The 25,089-nt window shown below is 44.1% G+C and overlaps 1 protein-coding gene across 1 annotated transcript; it reads right to left on the minus strand.

Moving 5' to 3' along the window:
• Positions 1–19,287: 19,287 nt before the first annotated feature.
• LOC112616501 (histone H2B type W-T) lies at positions 19,288–21,817 on the minus strand. The gene is made up of 3 exons (XM_025373481.1): positions 21,307–21,817; positions 20,825–20,883; positions 19,288–19,597 (listed from the first exon to the last, which is right to left on the minus strand). Exons 1-2 carry the CDS (start codon positions 21,795–21,797, stop codon positions 20,847–20,849), a joined length of 528 nt encoding a protein of 175 aa, XP_025229266.1. The 5' UTR covers positions 21,798–21,817; the 3' UTR covers positions 19,288–19,597; positions 20,825–20,846.
• Positions 21,818–25,089: the final 3,272 nt, after the last annotated feature.

Below are 25,089 nucleotides of genomic sequence, written 5' to 3' on the forward strand. Positions count from 1 at the left end.
AAATATCTAATGTAGGTGACGGGTTGAGGGGTGCAGCAAACCACCATGGCACATGTGTACCTATGTAACAAAACTGCAAGTTCTGCACAACTACCCCAGAACTTGAAGTGTGAAAAATAAAAGATACACACAATCACACACATACACACACAGAGAGAGAGAGAGAGAGAGAGAGAGAGAGACAGAGACAGAGACAGAGACAGAGACAGAGACAGAGTTTTAACGCCTCTGTTCTCTGTAAAAAATTCTCAGCCAATTAAATTCCTCTCTTCCAGCACCCTGTTAAGGATATGTGCTCCCTTTGTCTATTTCTCCATTTACTTCTGTCTGTCCCTCCTTTCTCTTGCCAACCCCGATGCCACGTGAGAGGACCAAAAACCTTTTTTTTTTTCCTTTGCAACAGCCTGGGATCCCATAAGGAAAACAGATAACGCTCCACACACTCCTTTTGGGGGGTAAAACTTCGGTGTTTCCTCACTGAACCCCAAAAGCAGCAAGTGGACAGATTCCTTTCAAGTCTAAAGCTCTACCCTCTTTCAGATGATACCCTTGACCTCTTTGGCTTTTAGATACACACATGTGTGCATGTCAATTTTATATATTATGCCTACATATATGTATATGTCTATGCATATGTCTATATATTGGCTACCCATGGTACCAAGTGAACTTAAACATTAATGAGTACTCATAAATTAAATAACCAGGTCAAATACTTTTCAAGTTCAGGAGACCTCAATAAACTATGGTAAATTCAAATACTTGAAAAGTATTGTTAAATCAAATGAAAAATGTCTGTGAAACTTAAATTAGACAGTTTGAGTCTACTGGTCAGATACTGTCTCTATCAGATGGTTTAAGGTCATTAAACAGTTACTTCTGTAATACTTTCATACCCGCTTGTCTGGGAACTTATGTCTTTAAATTTAAACATTTAGAGGTTCATGGGGAGGCCTGATTCCAGGCATTGCCCTTTGTCCTGGGCTCTACATCTGATACATATGTAAAATTACTTACCTGCTGGGTTATTCAATAATAATCAGGGCTACTGAGAGTTAACATTATAGTAAACATGTACAACTAAAACTTCTGGATACAAGAGAAATGATATGTACAAGGCATATTTAAAAAGCAACATGAGTTTCTGTAATTTACAAAAGGTCATGAAAAGAAATGGGAATGTAGGTTTTGTGAAGAAATGTACCATTGCCTAGTTTAAAAGCTATTAAGAACTGTTTTAAATTTTAAAATAAAATGAAATAACTAAGAAAAAGTGAAAAAAGAATAAAAACTTATAAAGCTTTATTAAAAATCTTACCTTGTGGTCAAACGAACTAAAATTGAATGTATTTATTTAAAAGATTTTAGGAAAATTAACTTTGGTGTTAAGAATACACCAATGTCAAGGTTAAATTTGGGAATAGGTAGTAAAAGACTTTTATTTACCTTTGGCATAAACACACAAATACAGAGGAGGGAGGGAGAGAGAGAGACGGATTCAGTTGACCTCGTGCCATCCTTACCAGTTCTCATGGTTGTTTGGGAAACCAAGCCTCATCTCCATCAAAGAGTAAAGGTTTTTGCTTTTTAAAATCTTTAATTCATCACTTTGCATAAACAAATGACCGTTATTTTACAGTGTCCTGGGTTCCTGTTGTGGGCAAGAATTTGAAACCTTGGAAATTAGAAAAACTTCCCAAATCCATTCAAATTTGGACTTTGCTCTTTTGACCTCATACCAGCTTTTTGCATATTATGGGCCCTGGAAGTCTGAGAGAGACATATTAGGCTTATTTGGTCTGTTAACATCATACAGGTAACATTGAAAAATATGAAACTGTGCTTAAACTTCTTTGCGTTATACCTGTTTAAGAGTGTTATAAATACAAGTCCCAAAATTGTATGAAATTCCTAAAATTCTAACCTGTCTTGGGATATGTTATCCATAATAATTATGATTATTATGTTAAATTGTTGTATGCCACAGAAATGACCATATCTCGTTGTCAATTGTGCCTTTCACCATGGCTATTCAAACATGTTTGTCATGAACTGATAATTCTTCTTTTACTTTGATTTTTCTCAAAAAGTAGTTTATAAGCAGCGATGGTACAAAATTCATGGTAAGGACGATGGCAAGCACTTTTTTTTTTTTTTTTTTTTTTTTTGAGACGGAGTCTCACTCTGTTGCCCAGGCTGCAGTGCAGTGGTATGATCTTGGCTCACTGCAACCTCTGCCTCCCCGGTCCAAGCAATTCTCCTGCCTCAGCCTCCCGAGTAGCTGGGATTGCAGGCAGATGCCATTCACTCTCGGCTAATTTTTGTATTTTTACTAGAGACGGGGTTTCACCGTGATGGTCAGACTGGTCTCGAACTCCTGACTTCGTGATGCGCCTGCCTCGGCCTCCCAAAGTGCTGGGTTTACAAGCGTGAGCCACCATGCCCAGCCACAAGCACTCTTAAATAAGAGTTTTTCATAACCTTAGTGATCATACTATTAGAGTAGGAAAAACCGTTTCAGGGCTCCAATTGAAAAACAGATGTGGGCATGAGGGTTACTAACCCAACATCAAGCAGAACAACAGTTAATTACATGGGACTGAACGGACAGCAAACTAAAGATTTTTTCATGACCTTTTTTTGGTTTGTTTTGAAACACTACTGATTCCTTTTATGATTTCCATTCCAGAGTCAAGACAGCATTTCTTTGTTTCGTTTTGAGCTATATATAGCTAACAAAACATTAGATAAAGTATACTTCTGTGAGCCAAATCTGAAGCATTTCTATTTCTCTCTGCCTCATTCCTCCAAAATTGAGAAACTATTTGTGGGTATTCTTAACTTATGGCAATACAGTTACCTGCATAAGTTTGGTAAGAATGTGTTCTCTTTTGTAACAGGACATAATTTGAAACACTTCTGATTTTACCAAGGCTTTGCTAGAAAGGCATATGTTCAGATATGACCAGACTGCTTTGCAAAATTTAGGTTGACTTCATAGAGTTGATAAAAAGTCCCTTAAAAAGACTGGACTGGTACTTTGGCTAGCAGTTCCTTCATAGCATTCCTTTCCTGTGATAAGTAAAGAATGTCACTCTCTGACAGGCCCAGGAACCTCAGGTAATTTGGGGACTTTGAGAAGAGAGGAATTCTCAAAATTCATACAGATATCTACATATACAGATAAATCCTCAGATTGCCCTTATAAACTTGCGAGGCTTCTAAAAGGCCAATCTAAAGTTTCTTATAAAAAATATTTCTACAAAGCCCACTGAAAAGAGCCTATACAACCAATCATTATTCTTGCTACAGTTTATGCCAATAATCAAGCAAAGTATAATGAGTGAAACTTGTTTTGCAAACAATTTGGCCCTACTGTGATTCATCCTTAATAAAAATGGGAAACTGGAGAGAAGAAATTCATGTTTCAAAAAAAATCTACAAAATACCTGTTACTATATTCCAGCTATGTGCACTGTTTCTCAGTTCAGATTCTTTCCCTACCATTTGGAATGAATCCTGAATTCTTTTCTGGCTATGAGTCTCCAAACGAATGATTCCAACTTTTCCCCCATTTTTACTGACTTCAGCATCCCTAAAACTAAAAGTGCTCTTCCCCCAAGGCCCTGCAAGCTGAAACTAGAAAATTTGATATACACTTTGAGAGAAATGACTATAGCAAGCAGGATATGAACAGCTTTCAGGCTTGTTGAGGTACAGACTCGTGAAAAGGCTCACTGGAACACCTGAGGCAAACTTCACACCAAGAAGAATCTGTCCAGTTGTGACTATCTCCTCTCACTTTAGCTGAAGATGCTTCAAGCAGAGCATCTAAAAATCTCAACTGACTGCCCTCTATACTCGAAGGCTGAGTTTATACTCTGTTCTAACCATTAACTTGTGTTTGTCATTGTTCTCATAGAAATGCCTCCTACTAAATATCTGATTGCATGAATCATACATCGGACTAACTCTGGTAGAAGCCCCTCTAAAAATTTACTGTCTAAAATGAGAAAAAACTGTTAACTGTCTAACTGGACTGGCCTATTTTCAATCCAGGAAGATTGGTTCAAGGCTTGTATAAGACAATCCAACAACCCAGTTTCTGCACTGTGAAACTACTCCTTGGGGAAGATTCATACTGAGACATTTGGTTGAAGCTCAGAAAACAGTAAGCCAAAATGCAGGCCTCAGAAGTAGCCTCAGAAGCACAAGTTTCTCTCTGAGCTTCTCCTGCCCTTCTGCCTTTCAGTCCCATTCTCCCCTGAGGCTAGCCATAGAAAGCAGAATCCCTCATTCCCAAGGCAAGTCTTCGAAACCAGAGACCCTGTCCCACACAGCCAGTTCATAAAAACTGAAAACATTAATCTGATTCTCCAACTCGCAAGTCTTTCTGTGTAAAACCCTGGTGGTAAAGAAATGATCTGACCTAGCTCATTTGACTGTCGGTCAAGAGATCCCCATTCCAGAGAGGGTCCTGTCCCATACCCAGGAAGAAGGACTGTGCTCAGAGAGGCCAAGCAGCGTCTAAACAGACAGGCCTTGCTGGGTTTCTCCCACTCAGTCTATTATCATTTGATCGTAGACTTTTTCCCCCATCATGTTTATACACAGCTGTCCATACTCTTTTGAGCCCAGGCGTAAAAATAGATATTTTCCCATGTGTCTTCGGCTATTAACACTAAAGGCTCCCGGGGATACACATTAAATAATTAGGTATGCCTTATGTCCTAATCATCTGCCTTTTGTGAGCTGAGTTTTCAATGAAATTAAGAAAGCCAGGGGGACCCTCGGCCACTACACTGGCAAATTGAGGAAAGTACTTAGGATTTGATCTGATGTTTCCTAGATACTTACAGTAAAGTGGAGAGAAAAGCGACAAATTAGCCAAGGAAGCACTGAGGAAAAGAAAGCCAGCACTGGATCATTCCGAAGGTACTCAGAGGATGCAGATACCTTGCTCTGGGAACAGGAGCAAGGGTGCGCCTAGAAAACCATCAGCTAAAGAGGTGAGGGGCATGGGGCTCATGGATCCAATCAACCATCTCTGCAGAAGTTAGGAACTGAGATATGGGAGATATGGGTATTCAAGAACAATCTGTAGACAACTTCTTGTCTGATGACCCGGACCCATGTGCATTCCAGGGCAAGCCAACAAGTAGCTGAGAATTTTATACCAGAAAAAATGTTACCCGACTGGACTGAACAGGACACAGATGGAACGAAATGAAAGGAAGCTTTTATTAGAGTTCCCGAACTGTACAGACAAGAGTGCAACTGACTGAGGTACCCAGCTGTGACCATTTCTTCATTTTTAAGAAAGGGAAGGACTCCAAAGTTGGGTCTGAGGTTGGCATGGCTGTCACTGCCCCCATGAACTGGGGGCACGGTACTAGGGGACTGGGCCATCTCTCTCTTCCTCGCAGAAATGGAGGTCTCCTCCTGAATTCCAGGCATTTGTCCCACACCCTTGGTTTCAGAGGGATGGGCTGCAGCAGCCCAGGCTGCGGGGAGAGCTCCCACCCCTCTGCCCAAGGCTTAGGGTGTGAAGCTGTTACCCCATTGGGTCTGAAGGACAGGGCATTGAGCCCAAGTAGAATCTTTTCCACCCATAGAATGTAATGGGATTTGCCCCACTAGGTTTCAAAGGTGCTTAGGACTCCAGTAAGTTTTTCGGATTTCTTGCTTTTGGTATGATAAACCCTATCCTGTACCAGTCCCACAACTGTCTTTCAGGAGCAGATAACTTGTCTAGTTTCACTGGTGCAGCGATGGAGAGAATTTCTGCCTCAGCATGAGTCATACCTGGAGACTCACCCATTCCAGATATAGAAGACTTTCAGATGAGATGTTGGAGAGTTGATTTCACAGTGGTTTAAGCCTCTGGGAATGTTGTGATGAAATGAATGTATTTTCTATGTGAGGATATTAATTTGGGCAGGGGAGTGGATGCAGAAGATGTACTATTATGAATGGAGTTGTGTCTCCATACAATGCACATGTAGAAGTGTGCACTGGCCCCCAGTGTTTTAGAATGTGACCTGATTTGGAGAGAGTCTCTACACAGGTCATCTGGTTAAAGTGAAGGTTGTGAGGGTTGACCTTACTCAACATGATTGGTCTCCTTATAAAAAGGTGACAATTCACATCCAGAACTATGAGATAAAAAATGAATAGTGTTTAAGTCAGCCAGTCTGTGGAATACTTTTGCAGAGATGCCCTGCCCAGAGAGTAGAAATCTGACAGTCTGGCCACAGCGGCTTGCTGAGCTGCAGTGGGCTATGCCCAGCTCAAACTTCCCAGCAGCTTTGTTTACACTGTGAAGGTGAAACTGCCTACTCAAGCCTCAGCAATAGCGGACACCCCTCCACCCACCAAGCTTGAGCATCCCAGGTCGATATCAGGGTGCGGCTGTGCTGGCAGTGAGAATTTCAAGCCAGTGGATCTCAGTTTGCTGGACTTTGTGGGAGTAGAAGCCACTGAGCCGGAGCACTTGGCTCCCTGGCTTCAGCACCCCTTTCCAGGGGAGCGAATTGCTCTGTCTCGCTGGCATTCCAGGCGCCACTGGGGTATGGAAAACAAACAAACAAACAAAAACAAAAATCAAAACAAAACAAAAAAACTCCTGCAGCTAGCTCGGTGTCTGCCCAAATGGCCACCCAGTTTTCTGTTTGAAACCCAGGGCTCTGGTGGGGTAGGCACCAGGGAAAACTCCTGGTGTGTGGGTTGCGAAAACTGTGGGAAAAGCACCGATCTGGGCCAGAGTACACGGTTCTTCAGGTTCAGTCCCTCACGGTTTCCCCTGGGTAGGGGAGAAAATTCCCAAACCCCTTGCACTTCCCGGGTGAGTCGATGCCCCACCCTGCTTCGACTTGTCCTCCTTGGGCTGCACCCACTGTCCAACCAGTCCCAATGACATGAACAGGGCACCTCAGTTGCAAATGCAGAAATCATGGCCTTCTGGGTCAGTTTTCCTGGGAGCTGCAGACTGCAGCTGTTCCTGTTCAGTCATCACGCCAGCAAATCAACACGTGAGTGTATCTTAAGTATTAACATATATTGAGTTGACTTTTTACTATCCAGCTCTTTAAAAATCCTTTGAAATTTCTTCTCATTAGACTTTACCCAGGGCAAACAACTGGTATTTCTGGCTTTTGAGCTTTTGTTGTTTGCTGTGTTACTTGTAAAATAAAGTTACCTTTTCAGTTATGTTTATCCAAGATTGTGACTTAAGCAATGATGCAGGAGGTGTCTCCAAAGAGGGGGAAAGTAGTTTCACAAGATCCAGAACTGACCCAAACTACAGAGACAGCTCAAAGAGAAAAGGAAGTTTTGCTAGGCATTAACAGGACACAGCCCACATGTTTGTCTCATCAAAATTTTCTAGGGTCTTAGATTCTCAGCTATCTACACACAATAACCACATGGGCTCATGTGCCCTTGTCACAGATGGAAAAAGACAGGAAATCAAAAGCAATCCAAGGAAGGGAATGAGATCAGTATGAAATAGGTACTTCCCCAAAGTCGCACAAATTCTAAACCAAGAGGGGCTGGTTTCCTGTCCAGGAATGTAAACCATGGCATCGAGATGAAAGCACAGAATTTGAATTCAAAGGCCGCAAGGTGGAGTGGCCTTTGTTGTTATTCTCACAGGGGCAGTTTGAGCAGACACAGGCGTTTAACTTTCTTTAGGTTGGACTTTTCACTCTCTTTTTGTCAAGCAAAGTTTTAAGGATAGTGGTCATACCGTTACGTGTCTTTTTATATACTTTACCTTTCTATCAACTGGTTAGAATAAGAAATCTCTAAAATCCCTTTAATAAAATTGAGGCTAATTTAAAGGATCGATCTTTTGGCCATTGACAAATAGGATTCTTAATAGCATACTTAATTTCAATAGTGACTGGATGCAGTAGCCTCTTAAGAGAAGAAGTAATCCCGAAGATTCCCCATTTTCAGAGATAGCCTATGATAGCAAATGACTCCTGAGATGGCGGTTTGCCAGGACTCGCTGGTAGACCAGCAGTCCCCAACCTTTCTGGCACCAGGGATCAGTTTCATGGAAGATGATTTTTCCACGGACTTTGGGGCATTTGGGGGATGGTTTTGGGATGATTCAAGGGCATTACATTTATTGTGCACTTTATTACTGTTATTATTACATGGTAATATATAATGAAATAATTACACAACTCATCATAATGTAGAATCGGTGGGAGGCCTCAGCTTGTTTTACTACAACTAGATGTTCTCACCTGGGGGTGATGGGAGAGGGTGACATATCATCAGGCATTAGATTCCCACAAAGAGTGTGCAACCCAACCTAAGATCCCTCGTATGTGCAGTTCACCATAGGTTTCACACTTCTATGAGACTCTAACGCTGGTGATCTGACAGAAGGTAGAACTCAGGCGGTAATTCCAGCAGTGGTGAGTGGCTGTAAATACAGATGAAGCTTCCCTTGCTCGCTTGTGCTCACCTCCTGCTGTATGGTCCGGTTCCTAACAGACCAAGGCCCTGTACCATTCCCAGGATTATGGATTGGTGATCCCTGCCATAGGCAATAAAGTTTGAGATGACAAAGCCCCTTCTGGATGGAACTTCTTGTGACAAACCCTGCTGAGAGCTTGGCACATTCGGAACAAAACAAAGTATCTCCGCTTCCCAAGAGAAGAGATTTCCTACACCAGACGCCTGCTGTGACTCAAAAATCACTTCCCCTGCATGGTGGAGAGCAAGAGAGAGTGTTTCCTCTTGCTCACAAATCAAGCTCTCAAGAACACAGATCAAGATGAGAGGGAACTTTCTCCCTGTAACCCTCTCTATGAACAACACAGAAAGACAAAGACAAAGGAATACACCATTTCTGACAGGAAAGAGATCAAACAATATGAATATTCATATCACAAAGTGGTGTAAAAGTATACCAGGGTCAGTATATCCAGGCTTGTCACACAAAGATTTTTTTCTCCCAGGCATGAAACCTTGTAGAGAAGAGAAGCAGAGAGATTTGTTTTCTACCATCTGCCCGACTGGGTTGCACCAAGAGAGAACCTGGGAGTCCGACTGGTAAGAAATTCTCACCCTTTGTCAGCTTGTCAGGTTCCTGCATTCCCTTAACTGCAGGTTCCAGAAAAGCGGACTGGCTTTGGTGACCCTGATTGCTATGCCAAACTGTGTGAAGATTTGCTGAGAAATCCACTGGTGAAAGGCAGATTCACAGGAGAAAAGGAATATAAATTTAATGTTTATGCACGGCAGCCTTTGGAATAAGGGCAGAAAGATACAGAGGAAATTGCCGATTTATATGCTCAGGTTCAACAAAGTATGGGCAGCCCTGTGGAAATACGATGGGACAAAAAGGCTATGATCTAATGCCAACAGGCTAAGTGGGGAAACCTGGCAGGGCCTGTCTGTCTAGACTGCGCTTGGCCTCTCTGAGCACACGTTTCTTTCTCCTGGGTATAGGGCAGGACCGTCTCTGTAATGGCCGTCTTATGACCTACAGTCAAACAAGGTAGGGCAGTTCATCTCCATATGGCCAGTTTTACATAAAAAAAAAAAAGGTGGAAAAAATTTGAACACCACTTTTAGGTTTTGTGACTATCTTTAGAAAAAGGGCCTCTGGTTTCTAGGAGACACCTTGGGGAAGAGGGTTTCTGGTCTGTAAAGTATGCTCCAGGGACAGAATGGGACTGAGAGACAGGAGGACTGAGAAGGTCACAGAAAATCTGTTACATCTGAGACTACTTCTGAGGCCTTCATTTTGGGGTATTGTGCTCTGAGCTCCAACACTAGAAATCAGCTGCATGTGCAAGGTCATCACTTAACAGTTTCCACTTTCCTCAAAAACACTAAGAACACAATACAGGCCAATTCCTGGCCACCGTAAATCCAGGATCACCTTTCCTCAAGCTTCCAATACATCTTCTGAGTTTCTGTCTGATAACTCGCCAGAAGCACCTTTAACACTCATAATTCTAGCAATATATTGGTGATCATCATATATGTATTCTCTAAGTCAGAGATCCTTTCTCTACAGCAAATAATTCTTTCTAAACCCTCATTTGAATTGCATTTGGCCTCCATATATCCCCAGGCTGTCTCCTTATGACACTCTAGGCTTATTGTGTAATGCATGCCAAAACGTTTCCAGCCTCAATCCTTAACTGAGTTCCAAAACCGCTTCCGCTCTTTCAGACGTGGGTTATTGAATAGCCCCACTGCATGGCAATGGAGTCCCTATTAGTTTCGTCTGTTATCCTGTCAATGTACTGCACACCTGGTGGCTTAAACAGCAGGAATTTATTGTTCACAGTTATGGAAGATGGAAGTCCAAATGAAAGTGTCAGCTGGGTTGGTTCCTTTTGAGTAGAAAGAGGGAAAGATCTCTTCCAGGGATCCCTTCTTAGCTTGTAGATGGCCCACTTCTCCCTATGGCACTTCACATTTTCTTGCCTGTACGCATGTCTCCGTGTCTGAATTTCCCCTTTTCATAGGCACAATGCATGCTAGACATTTTGGGGTAGAGCCCACCCTAATGAATGTAATTTAACTTGAGTATCCCAGTAAAGAAACAATCTTTAAGTAGAATAGAGATGAGAGGTTAGGAGTCCAATTCATGTATTTGGTGGGGCAGGGGCAACAGGGGACACACAGAACCCATAGGACACAAGAATCCTGAATTGTAGGTGTGAATATTTCCTGCCTCTTCCAGTATGTTAAGAGAACACTGGTGACTAATGAAGGGAAATAAGGTGATCCCTCCCCATGTTTTTTCAAGTCTACTTGAATGTTGAGTAATTTTATTATATATATTGCATTTTTGCATATATCATGAGTGTGAAGATTTAGCATAAAGAGCCACCTCAGAAGAATCACTACTTATTTTTATTCTGGGGAATTAAACAAGCATCATGAAAAGACTTGGAAAAACATTTTTTTTCCCAAGCAGATCAGGAGAAACTACCAGAATTCAACTGCAATTCAATCCTGCTCAGTGGTGCCTTGAGTTTGTCTAAAACTTTTGGAAGCCAAAGGATCTCTGCGGACATGTGCACACTTTCCAAAGAAGATCTCTGCACATCAGAGTGAAAAAAAAAAACATAATTTCTCTACAAATGACCTAATTTCTATCATGCTCATTGCTGTTGCTTCAAAATGCCAGTGTTTGTCCATACAACATTAAAAAATGCATCAGAAGCGGGCTGTAGACTTGAAGCCTGAAAGCTCAAGGCTGACTGACACTAATGAAATTTAGGAAGGAGATGGGGGAAATGGGGTTTGATGCTGAAGATCCAAGGGGAAGTAAGGACATCTGATTTTTCACTTCAGTGGGCGCAGGAGGAAAATGGACACCTAGGGAGCCTTCATGATCTGATGGTGAGGTTTACGGAAAAGGCAACCTATAAGGTAACGGCTTTACTGCTTCTGACAACAGTCAACCTGGAAAACAGATGTATTAATACGACAAACGTAACCCACCAGGTTGTTTTTCACAACAGGACCCATATTATGGAAGTCATTTAAATATCTAGGGCCCGGCATAGTGCCTGTAATGTTACCACTTTAGGAGTCCAAGGAGGGTGAATAAATTGAGTTTAGGAGTTCAAGATCAGCCCGGGGAAAATGGAGAAACCCGTCTCTACTAAAATTAAAAAAATACACACATACACACACACACATTAGCCGGGTGCAGTGACACATGACTGTAGTCTCAGCTTCTTATGGGGCTGAGGTAGGAGAATCGCTTGAACCCAGGATGTCCAGGCTACAGTGAGGCGAGATAACGCCATTGCACTCCAGCCCTGGTGACGAAGTAAGACCCTATCATAAGAAAATAAAAATAAAAAAATATATAAATATATATATTATAAAAACATATATATAACACACACATATATATGACATATACAAAGAAGAAATAAATATCTTAGTATCACCCATCCACAAAATGTATTTGTTTTTGATGACATAAGTAAATCACACAGTTCAAGAAGCAACACCTCTCCAAGCTCCCTAGAAACTGAAGTTATTACTCCAACTATTTCTAATGTATCTGATTCTGTCTGTTCTTTTCCAGGTTATATTGTTTTATTTCTGGAAATACCCACCTTCAAGACTTGGAACTAACGCATCGTTGGGAGGATGGAAACGTCCAATCAGAGGAGTCCAAGCCCCACTCTCCACTGGCTCAGTCCATGAAAGCCTTGTGGCTCCTGGGCCATGGCCATTGGCCCACAGGGCTTGTTCAAACAGCTTGGGATAAGGTCGCTCCTACAGTTCTCACTCCCTAAATTCCTCCGGTGACCTGAAACCTGTCCTCTCTAGGACGCAGACATGTGTGCTGTCGTAGGCTCCATAGAGAGGGATGGATTGTCATTGGAGTGTCAGATTCTGGAGAGTCCTGAAAGAAGAGGTTGATGAGGGAATTCGCAACACTCAGGGGCCCCAAATCTGGAGGATCAGATATTGAGACCAGGTTCTAGTCAAGTGCCTATTAAGAAGTACTGACTCCCCATATTCTCCTTACTGTTACTCTGCGTGTCTGTTTATGTTAGGCCAGGGCTCCAGAAGGGAGAAAGTGTGTCTATAATGGTTAGAAACTTCATGTCACTTAAGGGCAATCACTGCGGCATGGAGAAGGAGGATTCACCAAATGGGAGATGTCACCCTGATAGTGATAGGTCCAATGGAAAACCATTCGAGAGCCTACCACTTTGACCCAGAGAGTAAAGGACCTCTTCTTATGCACATGCCTTGTGTGTGCCACCCAGAAGTATCTCAAGAAGTGTGTCCTGAATGGGCTGCATCTCAGAAAGGCTGCTCATTCCTGAATGCTCCTCCTATTGGCCCATTGGTCACATCTGTTTTCCCCTCCCTCTGGGCTCCTGACAGGCCCTTGATGGCTTTGACACATGGAGAATGATGGATGTTAGCCTGTCCCACAGGTAACCTTTCAGAGGACTAGTGCCTCGCCTGGCTGTCTGAGAGCTCTGAGCTGCTAACTAAGAAGTCGTCCTTTCCTGCTGGAGATACCACAGTGATATGCTCTGAGGGGCCTTGGAGAGGTGCAGAGGCCCAGCTGAGCTCAGCCCTCCAGTCAGCCCCTCCAAGGTACCAGGCGTCTGGGACCTTCCCTAATGACCTTAGGTGTCGGGTGAATAAATAGCACTGACTGAGGCTCTTCTGGCTTCTACTTGTTAGGGCCACTTAAGCACAGTGGAGCCTGTCTCCTCATTGCATCATAGGTCCCATGGGTGATCCTGTGGCCTGGATCTCTCTCAAGGATCTGTGGCAGTGAAATGCCCACCTTGGAATCCCAAGGGATTCAACATCCTCTATGCGAACAAAGCTTTTCCAAGGAGGCTTGCTTGACCCGGGCTTGTTCTACAGTTCACCTTGAGGATGGCCAGTGGGTGGGTCATCTGCTACTATTTTGGGGGATCCTGGAGCCACTGTGGAATTCCCTGGGACAACTGCCTTGAGGTTTAGCTTGAACCATCCCCTCTCCACTTCTCCCCCTGTCCTGGAGCGACTATATCTCCTTACCTGAGCTGGAGAACCCACTGAGTCCTATGGCTTTGTTGCCTACAGCTTTCTGTCAAGCAGGCCTACCTCTGCTGGGTAAAAGTCACAGGGCAGGCACTCCTATTCTGGGCTCTACGTCTGTCCCTCCTGCAAACCAACCATTCACAGGCATTCACTAGAAACTTAACCTAGCATAGGACTTGATGCCTGTCAGGGCCACTTCCACATTATGAGACCTTGGTAGCGGTTGACCCAATCTGTCTGATATAATTCAAAGAAGAATCAATACTTGCGCATCCTGAAAGACAGCTAGAAGGGAAAAAGAGTGAGGACTACACTTATGTGCATTACATGCATAGCCAAGTGCCTGCCACGTGGTACCCTAAGGTGCCCAATGAAAAATGGTTGCGATGGCGTTTATTGTAGTGCTGGATGCTGGAAGGTAAGGAAGGATGAGATGTGGCCCCCATCATCTGTGACATTCCAACTGAGGGGCAACTAGCACAGGCATGTTCCCCAATGACTATCAAGAGAAGACAGCATGGGATCAAGGCCACCATGCCTGCATGCTGCGGGTTCCGAGGGGAGGAAGAGGAAGAGGCAGGGAACTCACCACAGGCCTGCACCAGACACTACACTTAGCATGCTACATGGACTCTCTCTTTCCTTCCTCATCACAATCCATCTGTGGGTATGTTGCAAACAGTATGGCCATGTCACAGTTGGAGATCCTGAGACTCAAGGAGGGAGCAGTCACTCTAGGCTGGGAGGGTCAGGACATCTTCATAGGGGAGGCAGCATTTGAGCCAAGACCTGAAAAGTGAATAGGATTCAGATAGGGAGACAGTAGGCAGGGGCGAGGAGATGGTATTGGAAGCCAGGTTCCGTGGCAGTCAGGGGGAATAGTTTGCCACAAAGCCCCTAGTGGGTAGTGTACCAAGCCAGGAGCACTTTAAAGATGCTCCCCAGCAACTTTCCGTCAGGACTCACAGCAGCATTATCTCTACCGCTTCACTAACATGTGGCTCGGGGGCGGAGGTGGCGGGGGAATCATCCTCTCTTATCTCACTGTCAGTCCTAAGCAAACAGATGAAGCCCAGGTAGCCAGGAGAGCGTGTTCATAGAGCTGTCTGGCACTGGATCCCACCCCTACCACCTGCGATTTCCGGAGGGCGTGAATCTCGGAATTGGGACCAGGTACAGCCGACATTCATTGGTTGCTGACTATGTATCTGGCACCCCATCTGCATCATCACCCTGGATCTTCACAAGCACCTTCTAGACCCGTATTCCACAGAGGAGGAAACTGAGGCTCAGAGAGGTCAAGCCACTTGCCCAAGGCAGTATAGCCAGTAAGAGGCACAACTGGGGTCTGAGCTCAGGTCTCCTCTGACCCCCAATCCCATGCCCTCAATGACTCTTGCTATCGAGTCAGGTCCCACTAGCTCACATGATTCCAGAGACCCAAACAGATGCTCTAATGGTGTTGTGCCTCTTTCCCATGTTAATGCAGCCTAGCCACACCTGTTGTCTCCAGGAAACAAAAGCACAGGAATGTCAAAGAGAAGAAATCATGAAAAACATGCTATTAAAAGAAAATCGCTTTCACTGCCCACCAATCTTTGTGTTCCAAACCCCAAGGAATGTTTTTATTCTATCCCCAGATCTTTCCCCAGAAGAGTGGCCACACATACAGGTTTTGCCTATCGTCCCAACCCAATGATTCCTAGTGTCCCATTCACTCCAAATGCTGCCCCCACATTTATTAGACAAGAAATTATGTGCTCACCTTACCTATGAAAAGGCAAAGAAGCCTCACACATCAGGTCTTTGGCAACCCTGACACACAATGCTGAGTGAGGATCCACAGCTCTCCCAGGAGAGAGCGGGCTCCTGGAGGAAGAAATAAGGAATAACGAGATGGGGAATATGATTTAGAGAAGATTCCTAGTACAACCCACCTTGTTTGGAACTGGAGTGGTTGCAGAACAGGAGTGGAAGAATGCGTGGAACGCAGAGCTCGCCCTACTTGAGAGTGAGCAGGGTTGAGCACTTGCTCTGCCTCATACCAAAAGGGGAAATTCAGACACAGACACATGCGTCCAGGGAAGAAAATGTGAAGTGGCATGGGGAGAAGTGGGCCATTTACAAACCAAGGAAAGATCCCTGGAAGAGATTCTTCTCTCTTACTACTAAGAAGGAACCAACCCAGCTGGCGCTTTGATTTGGACTTCCAGCCTGCCTAAATGTAAACCATAAACTTCTGCTGTTTATGCCGCCATGTTTGTGGTACTTTGTCAGAATATCCCTATCAAACTACTAGAGATTCTGTGACCAAGCAGTGGGATGATGTGATAAGGAACATCTGGAAGATTGGAAGAGGTTTTGGAACTAGGTAATGCATACAGGCTGGAAGCGTTTTGACATGCATGACACAAGAAGCCTAGAGTGTCTTTAGGAAACGCCGGGGGGAAATATGAACACCAAATGCAATTGAAACGAAGGTTAAGAAAGAATTCTTTGCTGTAGAGAAAGGATCTCTGACTTAGAGAATACATATATCATGATCACAGAAATGTTGCTAGCACTATGTGTATTAAAGGTGCTTGTGGTGTGTTTTCAGATGGAGACTAGGAAGAGGTTATTGGAAGCATGAGGAAAGGCGATCCTAGTTTTATAGTGGCAAAGGTTTGGGCTGTATTGTGTTCTGAGTGTCTCTGAGGAAAGTAGAAATTGTAAGTGATGAACTTGCCCATGTAGCTGATTTCTAGCATTGGAGCTCAGGGCCCAGTATCCCAAAATGAGGGCTTCAGAAGTAGTTTCAGGTGAAGAAGATTTTCTCTGACATTCTTGGTCCTCCTGTCTCTCAGTCCCATTCAGCCCCAGGGGCTAAACATAGAGACCAGAATCCCTCTTCCCAAAGGTAGGTCCTTGAAACCAGAAGCTCTTTTTTCTAAAGATAGTCACAAAACCTAGAGACGGTATTGTAATGTTTTCCACATTTTCATGTAAAAACTGTCCATGAAGAAATGATCTAACCTATCTTGTTTGAATGGAAGTCACAAGACCCCCATTCCAGAGGGTGTCCTGCCCCAAATCCGGGAGGAAGGACTGTGTGATCAGATAGGCCAAGCAGAGTCTAGATGGACAGGCCTTGCCGGGTTTCCCCGACTCCGTCTATTAGCATTAGATCATAGCCTTTTTGTCCCATGATATTTCTACACAACTGTCCGTACTCCTTTGAGCCCAGGCATAAAAATAGATTGTTTCCCATGTATCTTCGGCTATTAACACTAAAGGCTCCTAGGGATACACTTCGAATAAGCTGGTATGCTTTATGTCCTATGGATCTGCCTTTTGTGACTTGAGTTTTCAGCAAAACTTAGGAGGACCAGGGGGAGTCTTGGCCAACACACTGACACACTGAGAAAAGTATTTAGTATTTAATCTGGTTACTCCTAGATGCATATAGTAAATGGGAGAGAAGAGAGAGAAATTAGCCAACGAAGCACTGAGGAGAAGGAAACCAGCACTGGATGATTCAGAAGGTACTCAAAGTATGCTGATACCTGGTCCTGGAAACAGGTGCGAGGGTGTGCCTGGAAAACTATTAGCCTAAGAGGAGAGGCATGTGTCTCACGGATCCAATCAACCATCTCTGCAGAAGTTAGGAATTCAGATATGGGAGATATGGATATTCAAGGAAGATCTGTAGACAACTTCTCGTCTGATGGGCTGGACTCATGTGAATTCCATGGGAAGCCAACGATTTTTTGAGAATTTTATACCAGAAAAATGTTGCCAGACTGGACTGAACGGGGACAAAAATGGGATGAAATGAAAGGAGGCTGTTGGAGTTCCTGGATTGTACCTGCAAGAAAGGGACTGACTGAGGTACCCAGCTGTGACCATTTCTTCATTTTCGAGACGGGGAAGTAGGACTCCAAAGTTGGATCAGAGGTTGGCGTGGCCTTCACTTCCCCCAAGAACCAGGGGCACGTTACTAGGGGACTGGGACATCTCTCTCTTGGTCCCAGAAACAGAGGTCACCTCCTGAGTTCCAGGCATTGGTCTCACCTCCACGGTTTCAGAGGGATGGATGGGCTGTAGCAGCCCAGGCTGGGGGAAGAGCTCCCACCCCGCTGCCCAGGGCTTAGGGTGTGAAGCTGTTACCCCACTGGGCCTGAAGGACAGACCATTGAGCCCAAGCAGAATCTTTTCCATCCTTAGAATGTAACAGAATTTGTTCCCACTAGGTTTCAAAAGTGCTTAGGGCCCATGTACTCCAGTAGTTTTTCAGATTTCCTGCTCTTCGTTTGATAAGCCCTATTCGGTACCAGTCCCACAATTGTCTTTCAGAAGCAGATAACTTGTCTAGCTTCACAGGTGCAGTGGTGGAGAAACTTCCCATCTCAGCATGAGTCATACCTGGAGACTCACCCATTCCAGATACAGAAGATTATCAGGTGAGATATTGGAGAACTGATATTGGAGTGAGTTAAAACTTTGGGGATGTTGTGATGAAATGAATGTATTTTCTACGTGAGGATGTTAATTTGTGCCGTGCAGTGGATGCAGAGGATGTACTATTATGGATGGAGTTGTGTTTCCCTACAATTCACAGGAAGAAGTCCCAGCCCCCAGTGTTTTAGAATGTGACCTTATTTGGAGAGAGTCTCTAGTCAGGTCATGTGGTTAAAGTGAAATTATGAGGATTGACCCTGCCCAACAGGGCTGCTCTCCTTACAAAAAGGTGACAATAGGTATCCAGAACTGTGAGATGAAAAATACACAGTGTTTAAGTCAGACAGTCTCTGGAATATTTTTGCAGCGGCACTAGAAAACTAATAAAATACACCTCCATCAACAGCATTAAAAGCATACAACCCATCGTAGAACCAAAGAAACACACCCATCTAATCACAGGTTTCCCCTTCATCTCCCATTGAACATTCCTGGACAACTAACTCTTCCGAGTTCAGACCGGGAAACCTGATCACACATTGGGCTGTAGCTCCTTGGCTGCAGGTGACTCACTGGCTGACAGGGATCCAATGGAGCTTGCGCTGCTCCATCAGACAGCATTCCATCATCCCCAGGATGCATAGAGGCCAGGCATGAAGGTCTCAAAAAACAAAAGATTCTAGTCTGAAAAAGAGAAGAATCAGACAAATCTAAGCAAGTGGGATTCCATTTCTAGGGAACCTAGAATAGGTAATGTTCCTTAAAATTTTTCATCTCGTTTTCTCTGTACTGTCTTTGGGTCCCTGCTCATGTTTACAAAAGAACTCCATGGTACAAGGAGTGCTGATGAAAATATTGATTGGACTATGTTTGTCCTATTCATCCTATTTTCCATACATTGATACTTCTTATTTGTTGTTTAAGCCATAAAGCTCTTTCCCTTATTTTGCGCTTTCAGTAAGCTACAGCTTGACATCACGATTGCTCACTAGGTTCCCCTTCTCAATCATCCCCTGAAATGCTGTAGCAGATGTGTGAGCTTCCTCTGCCAATCTTCACACCAAAGCAGCCTTTTTCTCTTTCTTCCTATAACTCACAGGCATCAGTCCCCTGGAACTCTCACACTTCACTCCCCACAGCCCAATCAGAGTTCATTGTCAACCCTGTTTTACTAATTCTCTTCGTTCATATCTGAATTTACAAATGGAAAACACACACTCCAGGGTAAAATATCTCAAGATATGGTTTCAGAAAAAGACACGTCAAATTACCCAGTAGACATGCAAGGATAACTTAGAAATTTATTTGTACATCCCATTTGACAGAAAGATTGGCGTTTTAAAGCAAAACAATTAGCATAATGAGAAATAAGTCACTCAGTGAGATGTGGTGCTTTGGACCAGGTACACAGCTCTGTTTCTGGATAGGAACAGGGTTCTGCCAAGTGTCTTTGGTTTTCAAAGTGTTGCTCCAGACATGTAGGATCACCCGGCGGCACCGTCCAGAACGATTTAGTTGTTGCTGTCTTCATGGGGGTTTTTCTTGGTCCACTTGTGCAGTGAGCATTTCTCTTCAACTACTTTCATAACACTTTTCTAATATTCTGAAAAAACAGAAAGTAGGAAATCCCGATGAGGGGACTTCTTGGCTCTACATCTTTTCTCTATGGATCCCAAGTGGAGCTCTGGAGGTGACCTGACCACATTGCCCAACTGCACTATTCAGGGAAGCTCTGGCTACTATCCTGCCACACCCCCATTTCACTCTTGACCAAACTGTCCTCTGACAAAGGTAGAATAATCTATGTGGCTACAGGTTGGGCCCTCTGGGGTATGTATTTCCCACTTCTGATGGGCTCAAGAAAATTTTTGATTTTTGTCATTTATCCAGCTTTCGTTTCATGGTTTGACTGAGAATGCCATCCTTTACTGTGTTCTACATATGAAGGAGACGGGCTGTTTACGAGATGTTTCAAAATTCACGGGAAACATTTGACAAAAATGACCACATATTGAGCTTCAAGGCACAACATAATAAATTCCTTTGGGTTGCAATCCCAGAGTATGTTCTCTTGTACACATACTCGGGTGGCTGGAGATCCACTGAAAAAAAAAAGCAATGGGAAAGTCACAGCTGCTCTGAAATTCAGCAATACACTTATAGGAAAAAGTGCTAAAAATACAAAGACTTGGGACCCAGACGAAAGCACTATGAAAGCTAACCGATGTTAACATTAACATGAATATTAGTATGTAAATCTCTTGAGGAAATAAACGTTGTCTGACTTCTCCTAAAGGCTGACCATTCTCTGCATAACTTGATGCTAGGGGCAAGGAACATATACTACTCCTAGCTTTGGATTCATATCCTTAAATGACCATGATGACAAGCACTGAAAGCAAAAACATCAGGTGAAGAATCACAACAGTGTCCCCCGAAACACCAGACTGCATTTCAGTGCAAGGCTGTTGTGGGTTCAGCCTGGTTCACTCCCCCCACATTGGGACAATGACTGTTGCTCATAGACTGCAAGTCACTCATTGGTTGCACCACTGAACACTAGGGCATGAGCCGTTTCTGTGGACACTCCCTAAGCCTACTGATACAAACCTGGAAGTAACGAAGGTTTCTGTTTAAAAAGAAACGAAAAGATTATCGTCATGGCAAAAAAAGGATGAACTGCAATAGTGATCTCAGAGTCGGGAAAGCTGGAAAATGAACGGATTCTTGAAAATTGTATTCAGCTGTATGTACACTTTAACTGCGCCTCATTTGCTTACTTACATGGATTCGCGATGGGAGAGGTGTTGAAAAGGTTTAGGAAGGTTACCTTGCTTCTTGTATCAGCCTATTCACTTTCTCTGTTGCTGTATGGCATATAGTGAAGTTCTGGAAAATTCCACCATCCAGTCACAAGAGAATGAGAGAGAAAAAGGTAAAGATCAGTGCAATAATAATATCACCATTAAGGTAATCTAGAAACATAACTAATAAAAACGACCACTTAGGAAACTGAGGAAATGAAACGCGATCATGGAAACACCCACTACTTTTCCTTGGAGCAAACTGCACTACAGATATATTGGAGTTGACAATGTTTAGTATTGAGGGGAAAATGCTTGAAAAATCGCAGGATGCCACACACCACATGCCCCCCAATTCGGAAGGGCACCACCCACCCCAACCTCCGGTGGGGTCCCCTCCTTGGCAAGGCACTGGTCTTTCAGGCCATGTTGGGTGGCTCTGAAAAGACCCTTTGGGTTCCCGTGGTGCTCGGGGGCTCCTGAGGGAATGCACTTGCTCCTGGTGTACCTGAGGACAGCCTTCGTGCCTTCAGACTCTGCCAGTTTGCCCATCTCCCCCGGCAGCAGCAGGCGCACAGCGATCCGGGTCTCCCAGGCGGTGATGGTCTGGCGCTTGGTGGAGCGGGCCAGGCGACCAGCCTCGGTGGCGATGCGGTCCAGTATGTCATGGACCAAAGAATCCATGACACTCACGGCCTCCCGGGAAAGGCTGAGGCCCTGGTGAACCTGCTTCAGCACCCGGCGGAAATAGGTGGCGAAGCTGTCCCCGCGGCAGTTGGCGTGGCACCTGCAGGGCCCACGGCGCCCTCGCTTCCTCTGCTTGCTCTGCTTTTGGGCCATCGTGGAGTTGGCCTCTTTGGGCTCCTGGGTGATCAGCTGCTCCTCAGAGGTCGTCTCAGAGGAAGGTTCAGCCATGGCGGAGGCAGCGGCCATTACACGGCACGACCAGACAATGGCGGTTGTGGATCGGAGAAGCGGGGGCACTTGGGTACGCAGCATGGCGCCAAGTCTCGGGCCAGCTTCACTTCTGATTGGATGAAGTGTCACGCAGGGAGTCTCTCAGCAAACCTACCTGCGTTGAAGGTGACTGGATGGTCCCGTTGCTTGGCATCTCGTCAACCAATCACAGTGCGCGTCTGCGGGCCTAAGCGCCCCTTGTGGCCTGGCTCGGAGAAAGTTACACAGACAGATGCCCCACAGGGCAAAAGCGCATCCGCCCTTCTCAGCTGATCCATGTCACAGCGTGAGCACTTTGAAGGGTGTCACTGAAAACTCCCAAAGTTTAGCAATTTCAGTTCATGATCCTTGAAGAGAGATAGACCTCCTGAACCCAAGTCCACTGTGCCAGAGGAATGACTGTGGCCACGTGTGGAACAATTCTCACTCATCTCAGAATCTACTGTTATCCTGGGCTAAGTCACCTGGCTTGAGCAGAAACTCCCTGACATGGCTACTGAGGGCTCCAGGGCATCAAAGGACCTAGCGGTCTGGCTCCTGGCTTCAGTTCTGATCAACATCTTCCGTGAATCAGGAGAACGAGAAATGGCCCTACCCCAGCCTCCAAGCAGATAATAGAAACAGAAAGGTGTTTTATTAAAAACATATGACAACACTCAACGTTGACCAGGTTTTAAAAAGTAATAAAAAAAGGAAAACAAAATAACAACCACAAATCACAACTCAGAAGGCGGTAATGGCTAATAATTTTAAGAGATATTGGGTTAAAAATATCTTCTTAAATCTCCTAGGAAGCCCACGAGGGAGAGAAAGGGATTCCAAAACTGAAAATTATGTTCAAGTTAGAAAGATAGCTTTCAAGAGTCTCTGACAATATATGCAAAGACATTCCTTAAATGCATTTAACTAACATTAAGTTGCAGGAAATGAACAAGAAAATTCTTAAGAAATGCTGAAGAAATAAAGGTCATCAATGAACTGACATTTCAAAGGCCAGGCTTTCAAGTGTATTTGATGTCATGTCTTTAACAAACAACTTATTCTACTCCTAACAACTCGGTTCATAATTAAGAAGGACAAAAAGGCTCATTTTTGTTATTAGATAACATCGTATATGATATGCTCCGTGACTGAACTCTAGTTAACCATTTCTGGACAGCCCCATTACAAATGATGATTTTATAAATCTACTTAAACGCTTAGCAAGCCAATCCTTCCCTTAGTTTGGTACAAGGCACAAGAGACCTGTCCACAACAATCTCTGTATTCATATCAGTAAGTCAGCAAGACATTTTTCTTTAAAAAAAAAAGGCAAACAAAAAACAGAGAAAGAGCCACATCGTTTTTCTTCACAATCTGCAAGGTTAAACATCCCAGGGAGGTTCTCACTGGTTCATTTCCGGGTCACCTCGCCACACATTCAGCCATGGCTTGTGGTGGCTCAACGGCTAGAAAGCCTTTATTGCCTAAGCCAGTAGTGACTATGGCATGAGCTGCTCTCATTAGGATGTTCCCATCATCTACGTGATGCAGAATTATAATATATACTCCTTATGTTGTTTCCTTAATTCTCTTTTATTTAATTTTAGAGACAACAATCTGTCGCCCAGGCTCGAGTGCATTGGTGCGATCTCAGCTCACTGCCACCTCCACCTCTACAGGGATACGCCACTATGCCCAGGTAATTTTTGTACTTTTAGTGGAGACAGGGTTTTATCATGTTGGCCACGCTGGCCTTGAACTCCTGGCCTAAAGTGATCCATCCACATCGGCCTCCCAAAGTGCTGGGATTATAGGCATCTGCCACTGCGCCCTGCCTGTTTCCTTAATTTTTAATATAGTCATAATCTTTATTGTATCAGGCTGTCTTCCGTTTTATTTTAAGTTCAGGGGTACATGTCCAGAACGTACAGGTGTTTTAGAGAGGTAAACGTGTGTCATGGGGCTCTGCTGTGCTGATTATTTCATCACCCAGGCATTAAGTCTGGTAACCATTAGTTATTTTTCCTGATCCTCTCCCTCCTCCCACTCTCCACCATCAGATAGGCCCCAATATGTGTTGTTCTTCTCTATGTGTCCATGTGTTCTCATCATTTAGCTCCCACTTATAAGTGAGAAAATGCACTATTTGGTTTTCTGCTTGTATTCGTCTGTTCTCACGCTGCTATGAAGAAATAGGCGAGACTGGGTTATTTATAAAGGAACGAGATTTAATCGACTCACAGTTCCACAGGGCTGGGGAGGCCTCACAAAACTTACAATTATGGTGGATGGAAACGCAAATACATCCTTCTTCACGTGGTGGCAGGAAGGAGAAGTGCAGAGCGAAGGGAAGGGGAAAGCCCCTTCTAAAACCATCAGATCCTGTGAGAACTCACTCACTATCATGAGAACGGCACGAGGCAAAGTACCCCCATGATTCCATCATCTCCATCTGGTCCCACCCGTGACATGGGGAGAACATGGGAATTATAATTCAAGGTGAGATTTCGGTGGGGGACACAGAGCCAAACCATATCACTGTTCTTGCAGTAGTTTGCTAAGGGTAATGGCCTCCAGCTCCATCCAAGTCGCTGCAAATGACATGATGTCGTTCTGTTCTGTGGAGGCATAGGATTCCACAGTGTATATGTACCACAGTTTCCTTATCCAGCCTATCATTCATGGGCATTTGGGCATGGGCATTTGGGTTGATTTCATGTCCTTGCTATTGAGAACTGTGCTGCAATGAACATATACACGTCTGTATAATAGAAGGATTTCTATTTCTTTGCCTATATGCCCAGTAATGGCATTGCTGGGTCGAATGGTATTTCAGACTTCAGGTCTTTCGAGAATTGCCACACTGTCTTCCACAATGGTTGAACTAATTTACACTTCCCCAAAGACAGTGCGTAAGCGTCCCTTTCTCTCCACAAACTTGCCAGTATCTGTTATTTTTGGACTTCATCATAGTAGCCATTCTGACTGATGTGAGACGGTATCTCATTGTGGTTTTGATTTGCATTTCTCTAATATCAGTGATGCTGGCTTTTTTTATTTGCTTGTTGGCCCTGTGCAGGTCTTCCTTTGAGAAGTGTCTGTTCTTATCCTTTGCCCATTTTTTAATGGGGTTGTTGGTTTATTTCTTGTAAATGTGGTTAAGTTCCTTACAGATGCTGGATATTAGACCTTTGTCAGCTGCATCATTTGCAAAACTGTTCTCCCATTCGGTAGGTTGTGTGTTTACTGTGATGAGAGTGTCTTTTGCTATGCAGAAGCTCCTTAGTTTAGTTAGATACCATTTGTCAATTTTTGCTTTTGTTGAAATTTCTTTTGGCATTTTAGTCATGAA

This window comes from Theropithecus gelada, chromosome X (genome assembly GCF_003255815.1).
Source record: "Theropithecus gelada isolate Dixy chromosome X, Tgel_1.0, whole genome shotgun sequence".
Classification (NCBI taxonomy): domain Eukaryota; kingdom Metazoa; phylum Chordata; class Mammalia; order Primates; family Cercopithecidae; genus Theropithecus; species Theropithecus gelada.

Coding starts and splice junctions, on each gene's coding strand:
- LOC112616501 (XM_025373481.1), bottom strand. CDS start 21,797: ATGCTGCGTACCCAAGTGCCCCCGCTTCTCCGATCCACAACCGCCATT. Junction 20,884..21,306: donor GGCACGAAGGCTGTCCTCAG/GTACACCAGGAG, acceptor GGAATTTTCCAG/AACTTCACTATATGCCATAC.